The following is a 21,532-nucleotide window of genomic DNA, read 5'->3' on the forward strand; positions in this document are numbered from 1 at the left end:
TTTTTTCTTAGCAGTCTAATGGGATGCAACGGCCACGGCCGGTTTCACAATAGCGGTTGTTTATTGCCAGAAGGAGACGGCCAATGATTCACATCACTATCACTTCAGTCTCTAGATAAGTCCGAGATTTGTTTCAAGCTGCCGTCCTCTGATTGGTCAGACAAAGACAAACTCTTGAGGGATTGAATGTCACGTTCTACGCTTTGTTTTGGACACGTGCAGCAAGTCCACTTATGAGGTTGTGTTGATATCAAATATTTAACCAAGAGGAATGGCCATCAGAGATGAGGACACTTTTGTTTTGCATGAACACAACATTCACACAATGTTTCTGGTAGCCTCAAGGCAGAGTTCTGCTCCATGTGCCACTCCCAAGAGTTTGGGTTAGGGCCATGGAAGGAGGGGCCTGGCCCGGCCCCCGCGCTCAAGCCCACACAGGTAACGGCTGTCGGAGTGGAATGTGGCAGAGGTGTGGAACTTTTAACTTCTAACAGGGTGCGGAGGAGGTAGAGGTCCAGGAAGGGAGTTAACCCTCCGTGTCATTGCTACTCACCTGGATAGGGAGGGAGCGTGTGCAGGCGCTGACGTTTAAGGAGGGATCAAGTCACTGCATACAAAGTCTCAGTCAGTTACTCGGAATCTCTTTATCACACGCACACGCACGTTTGAGTGCCTACGTTTATGGGCAATTCAGTCAATAATTGACCGGAGCACACTGTAAAGGAGGGAAGAAGCAGACCTTTGTTTTTTTTGATACTAGGAGTTGCAGATTTGACATTTTTTCTCCTAAACTGTTGGATCACAGATGCCAAACCGGATTTAGTGCAAGTCCATCATTAATTGTTGTTGTTGGACTTTTGAACTCAGACTGGTGTGGGATCAGAAACAGGTTGGTTTGCTTTTAAATCAATTTTTCATAAATGATAACATTGTTTTCCACCTGCTGATTGTACTCCTTGTTGGCATTTAGGAGGGCAATGTGACTGGTGGGTTAGTGTGTTATGCAACTTTTAAGACGTCCGCATGATTCCTCATCCATTCGACGATTATTTGTCATTTCTCTCATGTCACGTGTTCTGAAATGTTTGAAATGAATTTGCCAGTATCATCCTCAATCACTTGTTTTAACTGGGCTAGCAGTTAATGTGTTAACAAATCTACTGTACTGGATTCAAAACATGATGCCGAATTAAAACATTCAATTCAGTGATGCGTTTGTGTACCACTAGAGGGCGACCTCGTAGCACTTTTTGGTATTAATAACGTTGCAATGACAACTGTCGCAAAGTCAGTTTCTGTCCCCAGTGCTATAATTAGAAGAACAAGAGACAAACTTGTTAAAAGAAATAATGACGCAAACAAAGCTGATTATTAAATTCCAAAATGCCTTTTTCACAGCAAACTCTGTAAAGGTATGTTCAGGTTGCCACCTCAATGACAAGCCATTCGACAAACTGATTCACAGGAAACAAAGATGAAATCATGCCTAATGATTATGTCAATCCCATATACCTACCTGCATGCGGTGTCGGATTACTAATCTTTTGTTTTCAGATGCTTTCACTGGTTGTCAATGTCAGGCGGCCAAGCAAACTAGACACAAACAGCTTTGACGTGTCATGGTGGGGTCAGGCCCTTCCCTCCCATGTCTCGCACTTGTTTTTGTCTGGACAAAGTTATTTTACTGTACTGCACCCTTTACTAAAATGGCTGCATGAACAACCTCTCATTTTAAATTGGTCCAGGTTTATTGCCAATGGACTGAACACCTGAATTGAAAAAAAAGAAAAACTTTTTCAACACGTTTCTGTGATTGATGGTTATGTTTTGTCGTAAAGAAACTGATTTGTCTTCCCAAACCATCCTCGTGGTCAGCTCACACTCACAAGGAGGTGTTAAGGTGTCTTTCCCATGTGTTTTTTTTTCTTTTAACTAGGACTGGTCATTCTCTCACCTTGAAGAGAAATTCTTTCTTGGAATTGTAAATCATCCCAGAACAAATAGCCTTTCTTTTATGTCGTGGAACGTGGCAAATGATGAGAAAATCTGCTTACCACTGTGATGAATGAGATCTTGCGTCAATCCCCATATCTGGTTCTATTGACTTTAGCTTGGCCTTGACCCAGGGAACGAACGTCCAGGTGGTTCAAGTGATACCTTTCTGGGATTTTTTCCAGCCTTGTCGTTTGTGTACTTGTAGTAAAACTACTTTGTGTTTCAGGCGCAGGAAGGCGATGGGGAGATGGACGTTACATCTCTCGGTGGGCCTTGGGCTTTTGCTCATTCTCGTGAGCTACACTCACGCTGAAGGTACTTGACCGACCCACGTGTGTTTGGTTTGTTGCGGTTGCACACTTGAGCAACTTGCTCACTTTGTGTTTTGCCCATCTCCCCCTTCTGAATTTCCATTTGTCCTCCACAGCCAACTATTGCTATGCCACCAGGTCCAAAACCTGCTCGGAATGTTTGCAGGCAGGAAAAGGGTGCGCCTACTGTCCTGATGAGGTCAGAAGCTAAAATGGGAACATCAAAGAACGGATTGTTCCAAATCAAATATTGAAAAGCCAAAAATCTTCTGAGGGATGTGCTATTCGAAAGAGCCCTCATGAAAATTTTATGCAACATCTGTGTGGGGAATTTTTTTTTTTTAAATAAGTCCAAAATTGTTCAAGCTGTTGTCTTTCTTCTTCAGACCTTTAATGGACCTCGCTGCGACCTGTACGAAAACATTCTGGCTCACGGCTGCAGTGCTGCGGCCGTGATCACGGCCAAAAGCCGCATAAGGATTGAAAGAGTAAGTCCTCTCACATCACACAGAAATGGCGGAAGTTCTAAGCTCTGACTACTTGTTGGTTTTCCTCGCGCAGGAAGAACAGATCAACGTCCGAATGGCCCAGTCGCAGGTGTCCCCGCAGCAGATGAGTATGTCTCTGCTACCAGGGGAAGAGAAGATGGTGGACATGGAAGTCTTTGCTCCAACCAAAGGCCCCCTGGATCTTTATATTCTTATGGACTTCTCCAATTCCATGGAAGACGATTTGGATAACTTGAAGAGGATGGGTCAGGAGCTGGGTGAGCAGCTGGGCTGGGCTGGGCTGGGCTGGGCCGGGCCGAGCCGGGCTGGGCCGGGCCGGGCCGGGCTGGGCCAGGCCGGGCTCTACGGCTTTGCTACTTTTGGTCCTGTTTGTGACATATTATTATTGTGTGTTTTCCTACAGCGTCACTGGTGAAGAAGCTATCAGATGACTACACCATCGGATTTGGAAAGTTTGTGGACAAAGTTATTGAGCCCCAAACGGACATGAGACCCGCTAAGTAGGAAACAATTTGGTAGCAATGACTTCAATATGGACAGTAATACTCCAAGTGTTTTTTGTCCCCGCTCCTCCCATCAGACTTGCCCAACCATGGCCCAACAGTGACCCTCCCTTCTCTTTTGAAAACGTCATCAAGCTGACCAACGACTTGAACTTCTTCACCAGCGAGCTTCAAAAGGAAAGAATCTCCGGCAACCTGGACGCTCCTGAGGGAGGTTTTGATGCCATACTGCAAGCTGCAGTCTGCACGGTAAGAACACATCCCATTTTTGTATTTCTGAATCCAAAAGTTGATTGATATCAATCAATCAATCAATCAATCAATCAAAGTCAACGACAGCTTGACAACAAGTTGAGTTTCCCTTCCGTCCCAGGATAATATCGGTTGGCGTGAACAGAGCACGCATCTGTTGGTTTTCTCCACCGAGTCCGCCTTCCACTACGAGGCGGACGGCGCCAACGTGCTGTCGGGCATCCTGGCGCGCAACGACGAGAAATGTCACCTGGACGGCGAAGGCAAATACACAGAAGCTACCAAGCAGGATTACCCCTCCATACCCACGCTGGTCCGTCTGCTCGGCAAACATAACATTATTCCCGTATTTGCCGTCACCAACCACTCCTACACTTACTACAAGGTTGGTGATTGTTTTTCTTCACATACTACGTATTTCTGCTAGAAGCAAATTCTTTTGTTCAGACCAAGATTTGTTCTATGAAACAATCCGCTTTGTTCAGAAACTCCAAACGTATTTTCCCATTGCTGAGGTGGGCCTGCTGCAAGAGGACTCATCCAACATCTTGCAAGTCATGGAGATGGCTTTTGAGGTAGAAAGCGGAAACATCTCTGGCTTCACGACGGACAAAACCAATGCTCTCTCTCTACGCTTTCAGAGTATCCGTTCCAAGATGAGCATTCGTGCAGAAGACAGACCCAAAGCCTTTGAAGCTGAGTTCCTGTCCACCAGTGGAAATGTTGCCAAATACGGAGACTTTGATTTTAGGCCTGGAGCCATTGTAAGTGGAGAAAGTCATTCAAGCCTCTTAGTAACTTGTTCCCGGACAAAATGATTGGAACATGAGCGATTGGTGTTCCTCAGGGCAAATTCAAGATGCGACTCAAAGCCCATAGAACGCTGGACGAATCTCCGGTCTGTAAAATGGATGCGGATGAAAAGTCGGGCCTCATGAGAGTTAAACCTACCACCTTTAACGCCGCCATGAATGTTCAAGCCACCGTGCTCTGTCCAACTTGTGACTGTGAGAAGGTAGGCACGCATCAATAGTTCTCAGATGATGGGACTCCTAATTCTTCTTGCGCCTTTGTCCTCCAGACTGCCATCGCCAACGCGCCCAGATGCCATGGCAACGGAGACCTTGTGTGTGGGAAGTGTCAATGCCACGACGGCTGGTGAGGAAACAAATATCTGTACGCCATAAATGATCTTGCTTCAAGCCGACTTAGTATATTTTTTGGACTTCGTTGTGTCTTCAGGTTGAGTACATTCTGCAACTGTTCAGCTAGCGCTTCCGCCCTGGACACCCGTCTGTGTATCGGTCCAGGATCGACGGAACCGTGTTCGGGTCGCGGGGACTGCCGGGAGTGTGGAAGATGTGTGTGCTACAACCCTGACCAGTTTGAAGGACCTTACTGCCAGTATGATCGGACCCAGTGTCCGCGATTCGGAGGCTTCCTCTGCAACGGTGCGCCACCTCAACCGACGATGAAGACCTTGTTTTGAGGTTTGATGCTCATTAGCTTGCATTCATTTCTTCTTGAATCCAATCAGACCGTGGCTCCTGCATTATGGGCCGCTGCGTGTGTTCCGATGGCTGGGAAGGAAATGCCTGCGAGTGTCCCAAGAGCAACCAGACCTGTTTAGACAGCAACGGGGTCCGTGGAAATCTTTTCCATTTGGATTTCATTCATCATGTGCTCCATCCCACAATGGATATCTTACTGTTGTTTCCAGGGGGTGTGCAATGGGCGCGGCAAATGTGTTTGCGGTCTCTGTGAGTGTCAATCATCTGGTCTTGAAATGACGTCCACCTGTGAGCCCAATTTCCAGGTACGGCGGACACATGGGGTGGCTTTATGCAAATCTGGGTTATATTGGGTCCGGTTCTGATCTGCTCAGGCTCAACTCGGTGTTTGTGAGGCCACACGGACTTGTGCTCAGTGCCAAGCTTGGAAGACGGGAGAGAGGAAGGACAAGAAGGAATGTGACAAGTGTCCTTTCAGAATCATCATGGTGGACGAACTCAAAGAAGGTGCGGGGAATGATTGTTTTCAAAACACACAGTCAGCTTTAGTATTTTTTGAAGGTCACAATTTTTATTTTATTTTTTTCCCCCCGTCATGACAGCAGTTCGATGAAATATGTGTGTGCTTTCAGCGGACAAGGTGATGGAAAAGTGCAGTTATCGTGACGAGGAGGACGACTGCACATACCACTACACTTTGGAAAACCCCAAAAATCCAGACTCGAAAGACTTGGAGGTCCAAGTGCTCAAGAAGAAAGGTCATCTCAAAAATGACTTGACTAAAATCAATCAAACAGGAATGTGCCGAACCAAATCCCTCCAAGTTGAAATTGAAATGTTTGTCCAGATTGTCCAGCTGCCAGCCTCCTGTGGCTGCTCCCTCTCCTCTTGTTCCTCTTGTTACTGCTGGCGCTTTTGTTGCTCTGCTGCTGGAAATACTGCAAATGCTGCAAAACCTGCTGCCAGGTAAGAAAATGACAAATCCGCTAATATTGTCTTTGGATATTTGACTAGCTTGTTGCTGACATAATGTCCATTGATGGACATATGGAAATGAGCAAACAAAATCTGCTTTTACACATACGTATATTCTTTGTGGCTTTTATTGATGAGGAACTCAACTCTTGGTTGGGGACCTCCCTTCTCTGCCTCTCATACTTTTTCCTTGTCTTTCCAAAGAGCTGCCTTGCCCTGTTGCCTTGCTGTAATAAAGGTATGTATGTACGTTGTCGACTTTGTCATCCAATTTAGATGCATATTGATGTGGCTCTTTGTGTTGTCTATAGGTCGCATGGTTGGATTCAAGGAGGATGAGTATCTTCTCCGCCAGTCTCTGCTCACCTCAGACCACCTGGACACTCCAATGGCGAGGACAGGCCCTCTGAAAGGGACAGATGTCGTTCGCTGGAAGGTTACCGATAATGTGCACCGGAGTCCCAACCACCCCCAGGTTCTAGTCAAGCCCAACCCCAAAGAAACAAGTAAGCGTATACGGTTGATGACGAGTCCGTCCGTCCGTCCGTCCGTCCGTCCGTCCGTCCGTCCGTCCGTCCGTCCATCCATCCATCCATCCATCCATCCATCCATCTAGCCTTCTTCTTCTTCTGAAAGATGTTTTAATTCTGTTATTCTTCCTTTATAGTTCAGTATCCAATCTCCCTGCGGCTTAACAGGCGCTTTTCGGAGAATTTGTCTCGTCCTGATTCCAGAGATGCGGAGCAGCTTCTTAAAGAAGTTGCAAATAATGTGAGTTGGGATTTGAGTACATTTGGCTCCATGTTGATGAATGTACATGTCTCACTTGGGCCTGTCTTCTTTTTTTCAGCTTAATGAGGTCTACAAGCAAATTCCTGGAGCCCAGAAAATGCAGAAGGCCTCATTTAGGTAAGGTCTTCTCAGGAAGTCCACATTCATCCATGATTTAAATTCACTACCTCTCTTTTTTGAAACAGAACACAGAGAAATGCAGGCAAAAGGTAACGTGCCTGCAATATACATATAGTTGTGTGCTGGGTCCCAAAGCACACACAGTTGTCTAAATCCTGCTCCCCCTTGTGATCTCCAGGCAGGACTACACCATCATGGACACCATCCTGTCGGCCCCTCGCAGCAGCTACCCTGATATTGTCAAGCTGACCGAGAGAAATGTCCAGTCTGGACGCTTCAGCGACCTGAAAGTGTTGCCTGGCTACTACACGGTTGCAACAGATAGAGGTGGGATTGAAATCATATTGTGTTATTTTCATGAGGATTGTTTTATTTTTTTCATTATTTTCTTATATGATTCTTTATTTATCTTAGTTCTTTTATTTCTATCATTATTACAATTTTACCTTGAAATAAATGAATGAATTCAAATGAAATGTATTCATCAGATTTTATTATTTTGATTAGTATTTTTCATTATTTTCTTATATTTGACCTTAAAATAACATCTCTGCAATCCTATACTAGTTTGTAATAGTCGAGGTTTAATCGTGGAAATAAAATGATTGATACTTCACATGACTCGTGTTAATAATCCCCAATTTTATTTTGAACTCCACAGAGGCGGCAGGCGCTATCGAGTTCCAAGAAGGTGTGGAGTCGGTGGATGTTCACGTGCCACTCTTTGTAAAGGATGAAGATGATGACAGGAAGCAGCTCCTGGTGGAGGCCACAGATGTGCCGCTGGGAATTGCCAAAATTGGAAAACGCTTGGTGAACATCACCATCATCAAAGAACCCGGTCAGGAGAATCACGATAATGACATCACCGTGAAATATAGTATAGTAAGCACTAACAGAGTCTTTCTTCCTCTCCCAAGCTTCCAGTGTGTTCTCCTTCCTCCAGCCGGCCTACACGTACAGTCGACAGGACGGCGTGGCAAATATTCCAATTAGCAGAGAGATCATTGAAGACGGACGCACGCAAGTCTCGTACCGTACACAAGACCTCACAGCCAAGGATAAAAAGGTAACAACGATGCCGTCCCAATTTGCACTGGTCCCATGCACGTTTTGCTGACTAGACACAAAATAAATAAATAAATGAATAGCTCCAGGACTACGTGACTGTAGCTGGAGATCTCACTTACGCTCATAAAACTCCTGTTTGTATTTCAGGACTACGTGACTGTAGATGGAGATCTCACTTACGCTCCCGGTGAGACGCAAAAGATGGTTCCGGTTCGTCTGCTGGAGCTCGGTGAGAAGGACGCGCTCCTGGATGACAAACAGGTCAAACAGTTTGTCATGGAGCTGAGTAACCAGCGACAAGGCGCCAAGCTTGGCCGCTACCCTCGAACTACGGTCACAATTGCCGACCTACCCGGTAAGAAGGGTTCCATCTATGCTATTGACAGAAAAATGACATGCACCTCCACTAGATGGCAGTGTTACAATGAACAAGTACAGTCAAAACACTGAGATGCCTGTGTTCAAGTTGTGATACATTCATTCATTCATTCATTCATTCATTCATTCATTCATCAGAGCCCAGCGTGATAATGTTCAAGAAGGGCACCCAGAGCTTCACGACATCCGACCCAAATTACACCATCCCCGTGGTGCGCACTCGCAACCAGGACAGCCCCGCTACGGTGAAATGGCGCACAAAGAAGGGCCAGCGCTTTGACCTCTCCGGCCTTCTCAAGTTTAACCCTGGAGAGACGGAGAAGAATATCGTGATCGATCCAAGGAGCCACCCTGCTCAGAGTCCACCTGACTCCTTCCAGCTGGAGCTTTTGGAACCAAGTAGCAATGCCACAGTCGGCGAGAGGAAGACCACCATTGTCAATGTTGGAGAAGGAGGTTGGTTGGGCTCGAGCAGTCGTTTGAGTTCCCAAGTATCCATCGTTTCAATGGCTTCATTTTCTCCTGTAGTTCCGAGGTCTCCTGAGATGGCCCAGATGCAGCAAAAAGGTTTTAGCGGTCGCCTTCATGCGCCAGGCAACCCGAAGGCCAAGGCAACTGGACCCAAAAGCATCCGCCTCAACTGGGACCCACCGCCGGGTAACCCAATGGGCTACAAGGTGCCTCAAATGAACAAACCTTCTTCTCATTTTTTCCTCGACGGACAGAGTTTCTCAAGTCCACCTTTTGTTTGTCTTCTTTTAGGTGAAGTATTGGATCTATGGTGACCCAGAGAAAGATGCTCAGGTCTTAGATGTCAAGACACCTCAAGCCGAGCTGACCAACCTGTATCCCTACTGTGACTATGAGATGCGAGTGTCTGCCTACAATTCCTTTGGCGATGGCACTGAAACGGACATGATTCCCTGCCAGACTTTGGAAGATGGTAATCAAGTGTGCTCTTTGGTGATTGGCCAACAACACTTATCGGCTGATGTATGGTGTACCTGTTTTCCCGCAGTGCCCGGTGAGCCGGGACGACTCGCCTTTAATGTCATAAGCCCGACAGTCACTCAGATCAGTTGGGCGGAGCCTGCCGAGACGAACGGCAACATCACAGCTTACGAGGTCATCTACACGCCTATCGACGATGATCTGAGTAAGACGACTTTTTTGGACATTTGACCACCGCACGCACTTGATATTTTGGCATCTCTGTCATCTTCTCGTCGATAGAGCAAGTCGGTGCGGCTAAGAAGGTGAAGATCGACAACCCAAAGAAGCGAATGCTATTGATTGAGAATCTGGTGAGTGCCCAGACCTATCAGTACAAGGTCCGTGCCAAGAACGGCGTCGGTTGGGGCCCCTACAGAGACGCCACCATCAACTTGGCATCGCAACCCGCCAGACCTCTCTCCAGTAAGTCCACCGTTCAACCCACCTGCATTTTTTTTTTTTCTTTTTCTCTCACTTGCTCATCACAAACCCACTATCCTTCTGTTCTCTAGTTCCCATCATTCCAGATGTCCCGATTGTGGATGCCGAAGCAGGAGACGAGTATGACAGTTATCTGATGTACAGCAACGAGGTGCTGAAGTCTCCTGCGGGCTCCAAGACACCCAGCGTTTCCGGTGATGGTGGGTGTCACAAAGCACAAACAGCCCATTCCAACACATTATAAGATGAAGGAAAGCAATATATGGAGAGTAGAGCCAGTGCCCTCGCAGACCCCCCACCCTGATGACCCTCATGACCTCAATTTGCAAGGCTGCCAATATGTCAAGTTGGTGGGGTCCAACCTGGATCTCCGAAAGGTGTCGTGGACAAATCGAGTGGACGTCATCGCCAACGGTCGACTCAGCACAGACACAGAGGCCAGCACAGATGCGGGCCCATATTCCAGCTTCACACAAACACCCGCGCCAGGTGAAGAGCAGTCAGGCAGGCAGCTGCCACGGCAAAATGCCCCCCCCCCCCCCCCTCCCCCTCCTCATGTCTGTCCTGTCGCATCCCAGTAGTAGGAAAGTAGTCATCTTTGGGTAGCTTGCAGGTGTGTGTAAATAAGCTATGGAGCTGGATTTTCAACATTAGCGTCCGTCACTGCAGGGAATTGTCAACAATGCCGCCGCTTCAAAAGAATGCCAAGAGCTGAGCTTCCATCAATCTGACAATCCTGGCTCCCGTCTTGCTGTTTTACAGATTACATGATGAATGGAAAATGGGACCAGAACTTCCTCTTCCCAGGCGGCTCCGTCACACGCAACTTGTCTACATCCTCTACTCCGATGTCCACGATGAACTCCCACTACATGGGCGGCTCCTTCACCACAGAAACCACAAGCAACTACATGCCAGGTACGACAGCTGGCGCACGAGATGGAGCGGGATCCGACAGTCCGGTAGCGGCTCTCCTCTTTTTCAACAGGGAGCCCCCGTCGACCCGATCTGATGGGTGGAATGCACACAACCGACGTCATCATGAGGAAACGCTCAGAGAGGGGTTACGCAGACGAACACATCAGGGACTCCATCGTCATGGGAGATACGTCGAGCAACTTTCCAGATCTAGGTAACAGAACAGGATGGCGTCAAAAAGCCGTAGGCGTCGTCGTCTGAGAAGGAAGGAAAAGCACGTGGCCTTGGAATAGGATGCATGTCAACGGGCTTGGTGCTGTCGGTCGCATAGAAGTCTTTGCAAGAGCTACGCTGACTATCGCTCTGTCTTTTGACACTCACACGGCAAAGCCTCCCTCAACCTCTGCATCCTCCTTTTTTTTCCAACCTCCTCCGCTCAATGTGCCATCCATCAGGTGTGTACGGCTTCAGTGGGTCGCAGAATACCTCTCAGAACCAATACGGCTACAGCCTGTCTCAGGGTCCCAGGGCCAGGACTCAGTCTTCCGAGGTCAACGAAGCTCTGTATAATTTGGACAGGGTGCTCCAGGGTAAGTGCGGTGCTTGTAAAGCATGATGGCTGCCGGTTGTTTCCGACTCTCCTCTTCCAAGCTCCGCACAGATTTCTTGTCCGATGTGCTGGGCCACTAAAGACTTATAGATAGTACAGATATGCATTATAAGTACAGATATGCATCATTTTCTATCCTCATTAGTATTAGAGACAAATATAAATCGGCTGACCACTTGTTTTTTAGTCTGGAACAGAGAATATGTGAAATACCGGAGTGAAAAGTGAAAGCGCCACTGCCACCAAATGTAGCGGATGTGCAATTACACTTCTACTTAAAGAAAGCAATGCAGCATATTTCTCTTGGATCTCATTTTATTGAGCAAGTGTGAAAGATGACATGTGGGTTTACCAATGTCCCCCATCAGATGCAAGACTCTCTCCAGGCGTCCCAGACACCCCCAGCCGACTGGTGTTTTCAGCTCTGGGTCCTACGGCGCTGAAAGTCAGCTGGCAGGCGCCCCACTGCGAGAAGGACATCCTGGGTTACTGCGTGCTCTACCAGCCGCTCAATGGAGGTGAGATTGGCCTTTTGGAGTAGGGTTGCTGTATTTGAAGTGCGTGAGATGTTTTTTTTTTGTTTTTTTATTTCCTCTCGCAGGTGATATGAACCGCATCAACGTGACCAACCCGGCGGACAACTCTGTGATTATCCAGGATCTTCTGCCCAACCATTCTTACCTGTTTAAGGTAAAGGCTCAAAGCCAAGAAGGCTGGGGCCCGGAAAGAGAAGGCGTCATCACCATCGAGTCGGCCGTGGACCCCAAAAGTCCTTACAGTCCCATGCCAGGTTCGGCCACTCTTTTGGGCTCGCCGTGCACCGTCGGGTTGTTATTCTCCGTTATTTTCCGACAGGCTCTCCTTTCACTCTGAGCACCCCGAGTGCTCCGGGTCCCCTCGTCTTTACGGCTCTCAGCCCCGATTCCTTGCAACTGAGTTGGGAGAAACCCAGGAAGCCAAACGGAGACGTTCTTGGCTATGTGGTCACCTGCGAGCAGCTTCACGGAGGAGGTGAGGCTGTCGTCACTCTTTTTTTGATTATTCCTTATCCAAAGTTAACCTCTGTGACTATCCAGGTGACACACGTTCCTTCCAAGTGAACGGGGACAGCGCGGAGACCCGGCTGACCGTCCCGAACCTGACTGAGAACGTCCCCTACAAGTTCAAAGTTCAGGCTCAAACCACACAGGGCTACGGCCCGGAAAGGGAGGGCATCATCACCATCGAGTCTCAGGATGGAGGTAAAGCTTTCTCCACCAGGAATTGCCTTTTCCAAGACATCCCCACATGTACATTTCCTCACAGGCGCTTTGTCGCAGTACAATAATCAATCCATGACAAGGAGGGACGTTTTCAACATGCCAAGTGACATGAGCACCATGAGCAACGTCTCTCGCACCATGATCAACGACCCATACTTCTCAGGTAAGAAGCAAAGCAAAAATATAGCGAGTTTTTCTTTCTAAATCGTGACTCTGCAAAATAATACATGGATTGAATCAGTTTTCTGTTACGTACGCGATCACAAAATTGAATCCACATTCGATCCGGATTGAGCAGTTAAACGGGCTACAAAAAGGATTACAATGAATCTCAGAATCTCAATCATTTTGGGATTTCATATTCTCTGTTCCCTTTTTCTGCCAGCAGATGGAATGATGATGACCACGCAACACACAGAAAGCAGCGGCATGATGACCCGCCAAATCACTAAGGAAGTGGTCCAGAGGAGCGTCATGGGAGGGACCACCGTCACAAAGAATATGTTTTACGAGTCTTAAAGTACAGTAAGGTTTTCATTTTGGCTCAATTTGCATTCTGACGCTCCAAATATTTGAGATTCTCTTTTAAAAAGAGTCGCGCATGCTTGATGTACAGTGTGTCGTGGTTATTATGCATGTGTGTGAGAGAGAGAGAGAGAGAGAGAGAGAGAGAGAGAGTGCGCTATCAAAAACAAACCAAATCTGGAATACTGCAGCGGTAGAAAAACAAAAAATGGTTGCGTCTGTTACAAGTTTTGAGCACTCGTCCCTTGAGATTCATCTTTGACTCTTTGTCATTCATTTCACGTCTGTCGGGAAAACAACCCGAGTTGACAAACACATGCTCATACACACAAACGGTGGATTGAAAGCAGGCAGGTAATCTGAGCGAGGTTAATCCAGAATGACACCGCGTCCTTCTGGTAAATCTCTTAAGGTTCGGATGTCTGTCGCATGTCCATATTTAGAAAAGCAGCAATATAAAGTTGATTTTTGAGTGACTGAGCGACTTGTGGCACATCAAATGAGCGTTGTGCAAAAGAATTGAAAAATACAATGGCATGAAGTTGCCATTACAAGCATGCTTGCCAAATATGAAAAAGTATTTTAGAGTCAAGCACGTTTGTGCTCTTGCTGTATTTCCTGGTCATTTCTACAAATGACTTGATACATTTTCATTTGATTTTTGACTCAATACTTTGTACTTGATACTACTTTTTGTCATTCCAATGCATTAAGAGGTGTTCGTTTGGAGGAATTGCATATATAAGACAAAAAGATTGTATTTGCTTTAGTGCACAAATATAGTCAAGCATTTTCTTTCTATATCTTTGCTTTTACAGAAATTCGATGTGTTGGGCCTAACATGTAAAAATGGAATACATTGAAAAAAGATCACTTTTTCCACAAATGCGCTTTTTTCTATACGTCAGATCTGTTGCACTTAATAAAGCTCGAAAAGAATGTTGTTAGGCTTATTTATTGATGTCGTCAGGGAAACAGCAAAAAAAAGCAAGCAAAGCAGAATGCCTACAAATGGTCAGGTTTAGCTTGCGCTTTTTCTTCCTTCGCCTTTCGTCAGTCACTATATTTATCAAGCTCCGTGTACAAAAAAGATCCAGCCTGCAAATAGCCCATGTTAAAAAAAAGGATTCAACTCTCACAAACGGTATAAAAAGCAAATGTATCTGATCCAAAGAAAATCCACGATAGCAACCCAGTAGCCAATTTAGCCCTTTCTATATTTCCCTTTGAAAAATCACAAATCAGTCCCGTGACAATCAAAGTGATCCTCAGCCTAGCGGTTTCTTGGAATTGATGAACTACTATTAAACAAAACTTTGGCACTTCTTTGATAGGTCCATGCCAGGGAACTATGTTGAATTGAGACAAAAGTAGTGCTTGTCCACAATTTTCTTGCATCATATGTCGTGTCCCGCTTTGCCTCCATCTTATGACAGCCTGCAATTTTCTCCTAGCATAACAAAAGAGCATCATTTAGTTAGTTCCAGAGGCACGGTCCGGGACAGAAACACCGTTGTTTGACCCCCACTGGCCTGATCACCAGGTCCTTAAGCACCTCCACGGTCCCAAATATGGGGACAAGCTCCTCCGTGAACTTGTCGTTGAAGGTGTACACGTGGGAGCGCTTGTCCACGTCGTAGAAGGACAGCTGGCCTTGCTCGTAGTCCAGGTACATGCCAACTTTCCTGGGCGCCAGCGTCAGAGGCAGCCAAGTGGCGGGCACCGTCAAGGCCTTGAGATCCTTGCCCCTCTCCAGGCGAAGGCTCAAGTAGCCCGTGTCGGTGTTGAGGGAGCGGAAACCGCGTCTGACGGCGGACGCCTTGGCCACGCCCAAGCGCCAGTCCCGCTGCCCTACCTCCACCTCCCAGTAGTGGCGACCGGAGGCGAAGCCTTCCTGACCGGCGGCGCACCACCAGCCGTCGAAGCGGGCGTCGCAACACGGGACGTCGCGCCGTTCCAGGCCGCATCGCATGCTCTTTTCGTCGCTGGAGATGAGCAGGTCTGGGTTGGCTGAGTCTGGGTCCAGCATCACGTCCTCTGGGGGGGGGGGGGGGGGGTCACAAATGCAATATGAGAGAACTTGAACAAGTCTGGTGAGTTGAACAAAACGTACACACCTGAGGCCTCCCAGATCCAGTTCCACACTGTCAAGACAAATAATAACATCAAGTTAGCTGGGTTCTTTTAAGAATATTCACTTCATTTTATTGACTGTATGTATTTTTGTCAAATAACAACAATGGATTTTTTTTAGAAAATACAAGTTGTCTTCAACAAGTCTAACAGAACAGTCCTTTGTGCGAAAGAAAATGCGGGCCGGCCGCTTCTCATGCATACAAGGATAGGGAGGTGAAAAAGCCCCATTTTAAAACAAAGTTACTTCTTTGAGTTATCAGTCAAGGTCATCTTGACCTCTGGCTTCACAGAATTGAACGTTTTCAAAAGCAGGTGGCCATGAATGACATGATAAATGTCATGCTGGCCTTTGCTAAATCATTCTTTTCAGTGTATCATGTTCATTTTTGTCTTGAATGTTTTATATGTTGTCACTTTCACCTAGTATCATTATTGCTTACCGCCATGAGGGATGTAAGGGACAGCATCTGAAAAATGGAGGAGGACACACAACAACAAAAAAAACCTTGTTTCATCCATCTTCCAAAAAGTCCAACGTGCTTAAACGCATTTGTTTTTCTAATCTGATACTAATGCTGAATGTTTTGACTTTTCCATCTCACCTATGTTCTGATTCCTCTGCTTTCTGACCAGCCATTCCTTCGTCACATCCTCCTAAACGCACAGTTAGCTGTTTTTGTTTTTCGGAACCAATGTTTTTTCTTTTTGAATACAATCAAAGCAACAGACCTTGACAGGCCTGTCTGCATTCAGCACAACCAGCATGACGAGCTCCAAAGCCAGGAGCAGATTGGGCAGCCGCTCCCTCTTCCACTGGAACTCCAAATCGTCCAGCATCATAAGCACCGGCTCACCGGGCCACACGGTGGGCTACGAGAGATTACAACGTCAAGTGAGTGTCAAGGACAGGGTTTATCATAATCATCTTTCTCATCTCAGAGCGGCTCATGGTTTAATTCTCACCTGAGGCCTGCTTTTAATTTCCCGCGTCCACTCCATGATGACGCTCTTGTGAGGCCCCATATCGCAATCCCCTTCCAGGATGCAAAGGAGGTGGCCCCTCCAGTCCTTCTTCTCTGGCTTGTGGTAGCGGCAATCCAACAGGCTAACTTTTGACTGGACAAGACATTGTGAAATTCATGACGTCGTTTAGTTCTTGGCCCTGACGCCGTCGTCGTACCTGCACTTTTTTCTCCAGCACAGCGGCCCACTCCACAATAAAATCCCGACACGTGGCGGCGGGCCATACGTCCTCACCGGCCCATATATGCTGGAGAACATTGGCCCTCTAAATCAGCAGTCCAAAAACGGACAATCAGAGTTAGGAAAGCGTTCGTCGTTAGTGAGTGCGCAAAGTGCAACGTTGGACGTCCGTGAAAGGCAGAAGGAGGTTACCTGGCAAATTCTGCTGAGTTCTCGAGCCAGCTCCATGATAAATAATTGGCTTTCCACCAGCTGCTCTTTTTTTTCCAGCCTCGCTCGCTTGCTGGACTCCTGGAGCCAAGAAAAAGCGGATTAAAGCACATTTTGCGACGCTGCGATTCAGCGCAAATCCAACCTTGAGTCGGCTCTTCAGCTTTTTGGCCGGTTCGATGAGGAATTGCAGGCATTCTTTCATCATGCTGGCAGATTTAGATTGGTCCTGTGGAGTGATCATAAAAAGCTTGAGGGGACTGCCGCTCACCCTGCAAAGAGGAGGCTGACTCGGCTCACATCGCCTCCACAAATCAATGCAATGGAATTTATTATAGAAGGAAAGAGAGAGAGCCAGTGCACCACTGCAGGACTTTTAGGCATATCTCTGCACATTATCAAGTACATTATATGAGGCCAGGAACACAAGAGCACTCCGACCATCCTACGCAGGCCAAAATACACGTTCATGGAAGGGGAAACAAAAGGCAGCAAGTAGTGTTGCTTCTCGCAGGAGCTGTCAAACCAGCAGTCTCCACCCAGAAAGTTTCACTTTCTTTCAATTCTGTGCACAGAAATGAAAGTGCAGCCAGAAAATGGGCCCTGGAAAGTGGAAAGATGGAACAACCTTATGTGGTTTGTAGTTAATCATATATGTTACACCTCGCACTGAGCCCTATTTTAGTTGATTTGGTCTGAGCAAGTTTCAGCCATGTGCAGGCAAGGCGCGGCGCGGCGCGGCGCTGAAAGATTAAGAGCAAATCCAGGATTACTTCTGCTGGTAGTTACTTTCTACCAAACAAGACACTAATAGCAACGACGTCACAACAACATGCACATTTGCTGATGTGTACCAAAAGATTCCTATGCACGCTGCACAACGTTATGTCAAATCACCGTCAAAATACAAATGAAAATGTAGAAAATAGGATGAGGTCAATAACAACGAAACGTGCACGCGCACGCACACGCACACGTGCAAGCAGTAACAGTTTGGTTGCAGAATATTTCGATTTTTAAAATACTGACCTCTGACAGAGACAAATGTCCGTTCTTAATACCTTTGTAATGTGCCCGCGATGGTGTTGTTGTTGTTTTTTTCCCCTCCCTGAACTCCGCCTGATTTAGCGCATCATTCCGAGACCCGGTGAGCACTTGGACTGCGACAAGAGCGACTGAGCGCTTTCCACTTATCCGTCCGTCTTGGCCGACACAGCACTGCACTTTACTATTGTAACCGCTAGAGGGCGACATATGCATACAAACCAATGGTTTTCTATGTTTCGATGCTCTTCGTATTTTTTCCTTTCTTCCTTCGTTTTTTTTTTTTTTTTTTTTTGCTAAGCAGTTAGAATAAAGTGAGGAATCATACAAATGGTGGTGCGTTTAGTTTCACATTGCAGATTAAACAAATGTAAATACATTTACGTTTCTTCATTTTACATTGCTGTATTGCAACTATATTTATAAACAGACGATAGCGGGTCTTTGAACTGCAGTTCACTATTCTAACCGCGAGAGGGCGACATGTGTACACAAACCAATGGTTTTGCATGTTTTGATGGTCTTCGTATTTTTTCCTTTCTTCCTTCGTTGTTTTTTTTTTTTTTTTTTTTTTTTGCGTAGCAGTTAGAATAAAGTGAGGAATCATACGAATGGTGGTGCGTTTGGTTTCACACTGCAGATTAAACAAATGTAAAGTCATTTACGTTTCTTCATTTTGTAATTTCCATTGCTGTATTGCAACTATATTTATAAATAGACGTTGGTGGCTCTTTGAATGAATTACTGGTAACAAATGCATGTTTGCATTCTCCTTTTATTTTATTTCTGATTTTTCCTCGAAGACGCCTACAATTCGAACGAGTCTTTGAACGCACCATGCTGTCGTTGTCACGTTGGCTGCACGCAAGATGCCCCCAGTGTGGACAAGCTGTTTCCAAATCAAGTGGTGAGTATGTTGAGTCCTTCCACATTAGTTTTGGGCGTATTCTTAAGATATCATTTGACGCAAACGCGTAGTTGTGAGGAAGGTTGGTTGAACGCACTACGCGGAAGTGAGTGAGGCTTTGATGCCAGCTGATCGCTGGCTGAAGATGGCACCCAAAGATCCACTTCTCAGCGCACTCAAAGGTAACGACGACTTCCGCAACGTGGGCTCATCATGAAGGTCGTGGGATTCATGTTGTTCTTGTTCTTGTTCTTGTTGTTGTTCTTGTTTTTTCCTCCCCCGGCTGCAAGTGTGCTTGTTGCACCTGCAGTCTAACGATGGGCAGACGGTGACGGACAGCAACCCTCAGCTCCCTTCTTGCTGCCAGCTTCTTGAGCTGCTGCTCAGGAAAGGACTCCAACGTGAGTGCGCCATTTGGGATCCACTTGAGACTGGCCAAGACAATTGCAGCTCTTATTGCTGTCTTAAAAGCGGAATGCGCGTGCTATCTTTCTAGAGCCGGTCCTCAGTCTGGTTCATCGAGACTACTGGCATTGTTTTGAGCAGCTTCTTCACAAAGATACATGCGGCAGGTAGAAACATTTTCACAGAAGAGGTGGAAGGAACATAGAGGGAGAGAAACGCTAATGCCGTTCATTTTGAGGCTGTCCGCCGTGGCGTCGGCCGTGGAACAGACTAAAGCGTGCAGGAAGCTGATCTCGGCTCAGGGCCGAGGCCGTTACCTGCTCAGGTTGGCCCTCGGCCGCAAGACCCTGCCACAGTTCATCGCTCACCTCTTGCACACTCCCAGAGTCCTGGAGGTCAGCTATCTATATTTTCTCTTTGAATCGCTGGACTAGAAATCAAGTTGGAAAAAAACATGCACAACTGTAAGAATAACATACAGTCCCCTATCATTTCAGTGGTACAGCCCAACTTTCTCAATTCTCAGGAATGAAGAATTTTCAGGTGAACATTTGTATCAAAGCTTTAAGAAATAAATAGTTCAGGGAGTCAAATGTCAAGATATTTGACTCTGTCTTCCAGAACCTTTCATGTCCCTGCTGTTGGTTCTCTCCCAAATGGATTTCAAAGTGGACATGGAGGTCAGAGCTGTTTGATGACTTGACAAGAGTTCTTGAATGAATGTGTGAATCAACTCCCTCAAATGAAAATGTCTCTGCACAGAATTGCAGTTTTTTGGATGAAAGCTGGCTTTTACCGGTAACAATACTTTCTACTTTATTCTTCTTTAAATATTAAGCACAATACAATCTGACAAATATGTTTTCTAGGTGTGCGAGCTATATGAAGTAGTACCGTGTCGACAGGTGGGAATGGTCTTCAGGTTTGTATTTTACATACATATATATATTTGATAGTTTGTATTTTATTTTCCAAGTGTTTTGAATTGCATCTGTTATTTCAAACATTATTTGATGAGCTTTTTTTTTAGCTACCTCAATGGACGCGTCTTCCTTCTGGACATGATATCTGGCGGCCAAGCACACGTTGACCAGTTTCTCAGCCGTGGCGACGTCATTGATGAGATCAACGGCACCTGTCTGAGGAACTCCAAGAGCGGACAGGTACAAAAGGCCTTACTCTTGTGTAATTCTAGGTGACTAAAAATCATTTGATTGCATGTTATCACAACCGAGTCCCCTTAGACTCAATAAGTAAAGGGTGGCCAGGGGTGGGGTGGGGCCTTAGCCTTGCGGCCACATTTCCTCCAAGTTGTCATTAATCCTGTACATCTACATCTAAACATTCCACGTGTAATTGTCCAATTAGCAAAACCACCCAAACTTGTTTGTAGGCAGGTGTGGTTCTATCGCGATTGAAAGGCTGCTTCCTGTCCATCCGCGTTGTGCGTTGGCGGGCCCAGAATGGAACAGTGTATCGTCCTCTGGTCAAACTGCTGCGGACTCTCAGGATCGAGAACCCGTGGCTGCAACTAGGTCCTGCTCCCTCCCAGCAGCCTGCTAATGACCAAAGAACATCTCCTCCAACACAGTGTTTCAAAGAAGGAAGGCAAGTCAGTGAAAGAAGAAGTCAATAAAACTCCAAATCAAACTGACATATTCCCCCCCCCTTCTCCTCTTGGCAGGATTGTGTACATTGTCCACTTCTTGGGGGACACAAACATTGGAAAGGTAAAACCACTGGGGGCTTTTTCGAGGAAAATAATGAAATGGTGTGACAAAAATATGTTCTATTTTTAGTTTGGAACCAAAGAGGTGTTGCCCTTTGCAATTTCACACGTGTTGCAGGAAAACCAGCCAAGCAAGGTAAAGATGGCACTCCCAGGTCTGAAGAACTAGCTGCTTTTTGTCATCCATTGAAATAGAAACACTGTGTTCCTTGGTCCACAGGAAGTGCATTTAGATTTGAAAGAAACACATTTGACGTGCACAGAGAGCAGCAGTAATGAGGTGGGTAGATACGCACTGTTAACTGCATGGATTGAAAAATATGAATCGTTTGATTTCTATAGACACTGTGCGAACATCACTATCCAGATATTTCATGTGTCGGGAGGTACGCACAGCCAGATTACAGCATATTGGGTTTTTGTGTCATGTGAGTAGCCAAAAGAAATGGCCACAATCATTTTATCCTGATATTTCAACGGGTGATGTGATGTCATTCTCAGTAAGAGACCACCAGACACTCCATCCAGCAGCTCTCCAACAAGCTTCAGTTGTGTGGTGCTCAAAGCTGCTTGCTCGAAAGAGTGTGAAGAGATTGTTAAGCGAATAGGTAAGACATTCAGTTGCATAGTCCGTAAAATAAGATCCAACTTTGTTTTGCAGCCACTGGTTTTAAGCACACAGAATGGTTTGTATGATATACTACATGTAAATAAACAGTTCAAACTCAAAAG

The 21,532-nt window shown here is 46.3% G+C and overlaps 3 protein-coding genes across 9 annotated transcripts; 2 read left to right on the top strand and 1 right to left on the bottom strand.

Moving 5' to 3' along the window:
* The first annotated feature begins 463 nt into the window (after positions 1 to 463).
* On the top strand, positions 464 to 14,105 carry itgb4 (integrin, beta 4). Its single transcript, XM_068649484.1, is given in 43 exon segments — positions 464 to 889; positions 2,222 to 2,310; positions 2,423 to 2,505; positions 2,693 to 2,794; positions 2,868 to 3,072; positions 3,219 to 3,315; positions 3,396 to 3,567; positions 3,692 to 3,955; positions 4,056 to 4,145; positions 4,212 to 4,334; positions 4,418 to 4,585; positions 4,652 to 4,728; positions 4,813 to 5,021; positions 5,108 to 5,211; positions 5,291 to 5,386; positions 5,456 to 5,588; positions 5,714 to 5,839; positions 5,929 to 6,047; positions 6,261 to 6,294; positions 6,368 to 6,562; positions 6,724 to 6,827; positions 6,907 to 6,965; positions 7,034 to 7,057; positions 7,147 to 7,295; positions 7,630 to 7,809; positions 7,889 to 8,037; positions 8,187 to 8,394; positions 8,556 to 8,873; positions 8,946 to 9,094; positions 9,180 to 9,360; positions 9,436 to 9,573; positions 9,651 to 9,833; positions 9,923 to 10,051; positions 10,182 to 10,340; positions 10,614 to 10,769; positions 10,840 to 10,983; positions 11,225 to 11,359; positions 11,748 to 11,897; positions 11,981 to 12,169; positions 12,235 to 12,390; positions 12,456 to 12,633; positions 12,635 to 12,804; positions 13,027 to 14,105. Coding segments are annotated over 42 exon segments (6,015 nt in total). The 5' UTR covers positions 464 to 889; positions 2,222 to 2,234; the 3' UTR covers positions 13,161 to 14,105.
* On the bottom strand, positions 14,106 to 18,725 carry zgc:194990 (uncharacterized protein LOC568410 homolog). 3 transcript variants are annotated; one of them, XM_049759925.2, is made up of 10 exons: positions 18,596 to 18,725; positions 16,861 to 16,944; positions 16,698 to 16,796; positions 16,483 to 16,590; positions 16,266 to 16,418; positions 16,032 to 16,172; positions 15,905 to 15,956; positions 15,743 to 15,769; positions 15,284 to 15,310; positions 14,106 to 15,203 (listed from the first exon to the last, which is right to left on the bottom strand). In XM_049759925.2, the coding sequence occupies exons 1-10, from the start codon at positions 18,689 to 18,691 to the stop codon at positions 14,644 to 14,646; spliced, it is 1,347 nt and encodes a 448-aa protein (XP_049615882.1). In that variant the 5' UTR covers positions 18,692 to 18,725; the 3' UTR covers positions 14,106 to 14,643. The 3 variants fall into 3 exon arrangements, with proteins under 3 accessions (XP_049615882.1, XP_068505588.1, XP_068505589.1); XM_068649487.1 differs by lacking the exon at positions 18,596 to 18,725 and adding an exon at positions 17,745 to 18,552; XM_068649488.1 differs by lacking the exon at positions 18,596 to 18,725 and adding an exon at positions 17,777 to 18,073.
* On the top strand, positions 18,629 to 21,531 carry si:ch211-250n8.1 (uncharacterized). 5 transcript variants are annotated; one of them, XM_049759922.1, is made up of 17 exons: positions 18,629 to 18,666; positions 18,738 to 18,848; positions 18,957 to 19,067; positions 19,163 to 19,238; positions 19,310 to 19,466; positions 19,569 to 19,614; positions 19,693 to 19,751; positions 19,834 to 19,869; positions 19,941 to 19,993; positions 20,102 to 20,234; positions 20,465 to 20,679; positions 20,756 to 20,801; positions 20,871 to 20,936; positions 21,021 to 21,080; positions 21,143 to 21,228; positions 21,302 to 21,408; positions 21,443 to 21,531. In XM_049759922.1, exons 2-17 carry the CDS (start codon positions 18,788 to 18,790, stop codon positions 21,472 to 21,474), a joined length of 1,344 nt encoding a protein of 447 aa, XP_049615879.1. In that variant the 5' UTR covers positions 18,629 to 18,666; positions 18,738 to 18,787; the 3' UTR covers positions 21,475 to 21,531. The 5 variants fall into 5 exon arrangements, 4 of the variants coding, with proteins under 4 accessions (XP_049615879.1, XP_049615877.1, XP_049615880.1 ...); XM_049759920.1 differs by having other exon boundaries at positions 21,462 to 21,531; XM_049759923.1 differs by having other exon boundaries at positions 21,143 to 21,186; positions 21,462 to 21,531.
* The last annotated feature ends 1 nt before the right edge of the window (position 21,532 follows it).

This window comes from Syngnathus scovelli, chromosome 21 (genome assembly GCF_024217435.2).
Source record: "Syngnathus scovelli strain Florida chromosome 21, RoL_Ssco_1.2, whole genome shotgun sequence".
NCBI lineage: Eukaryota > Metazoa > Chordata > Actinopteri > Syngnathiformes > Syngnathidae > Syngnathus > Syngnathus scovelli.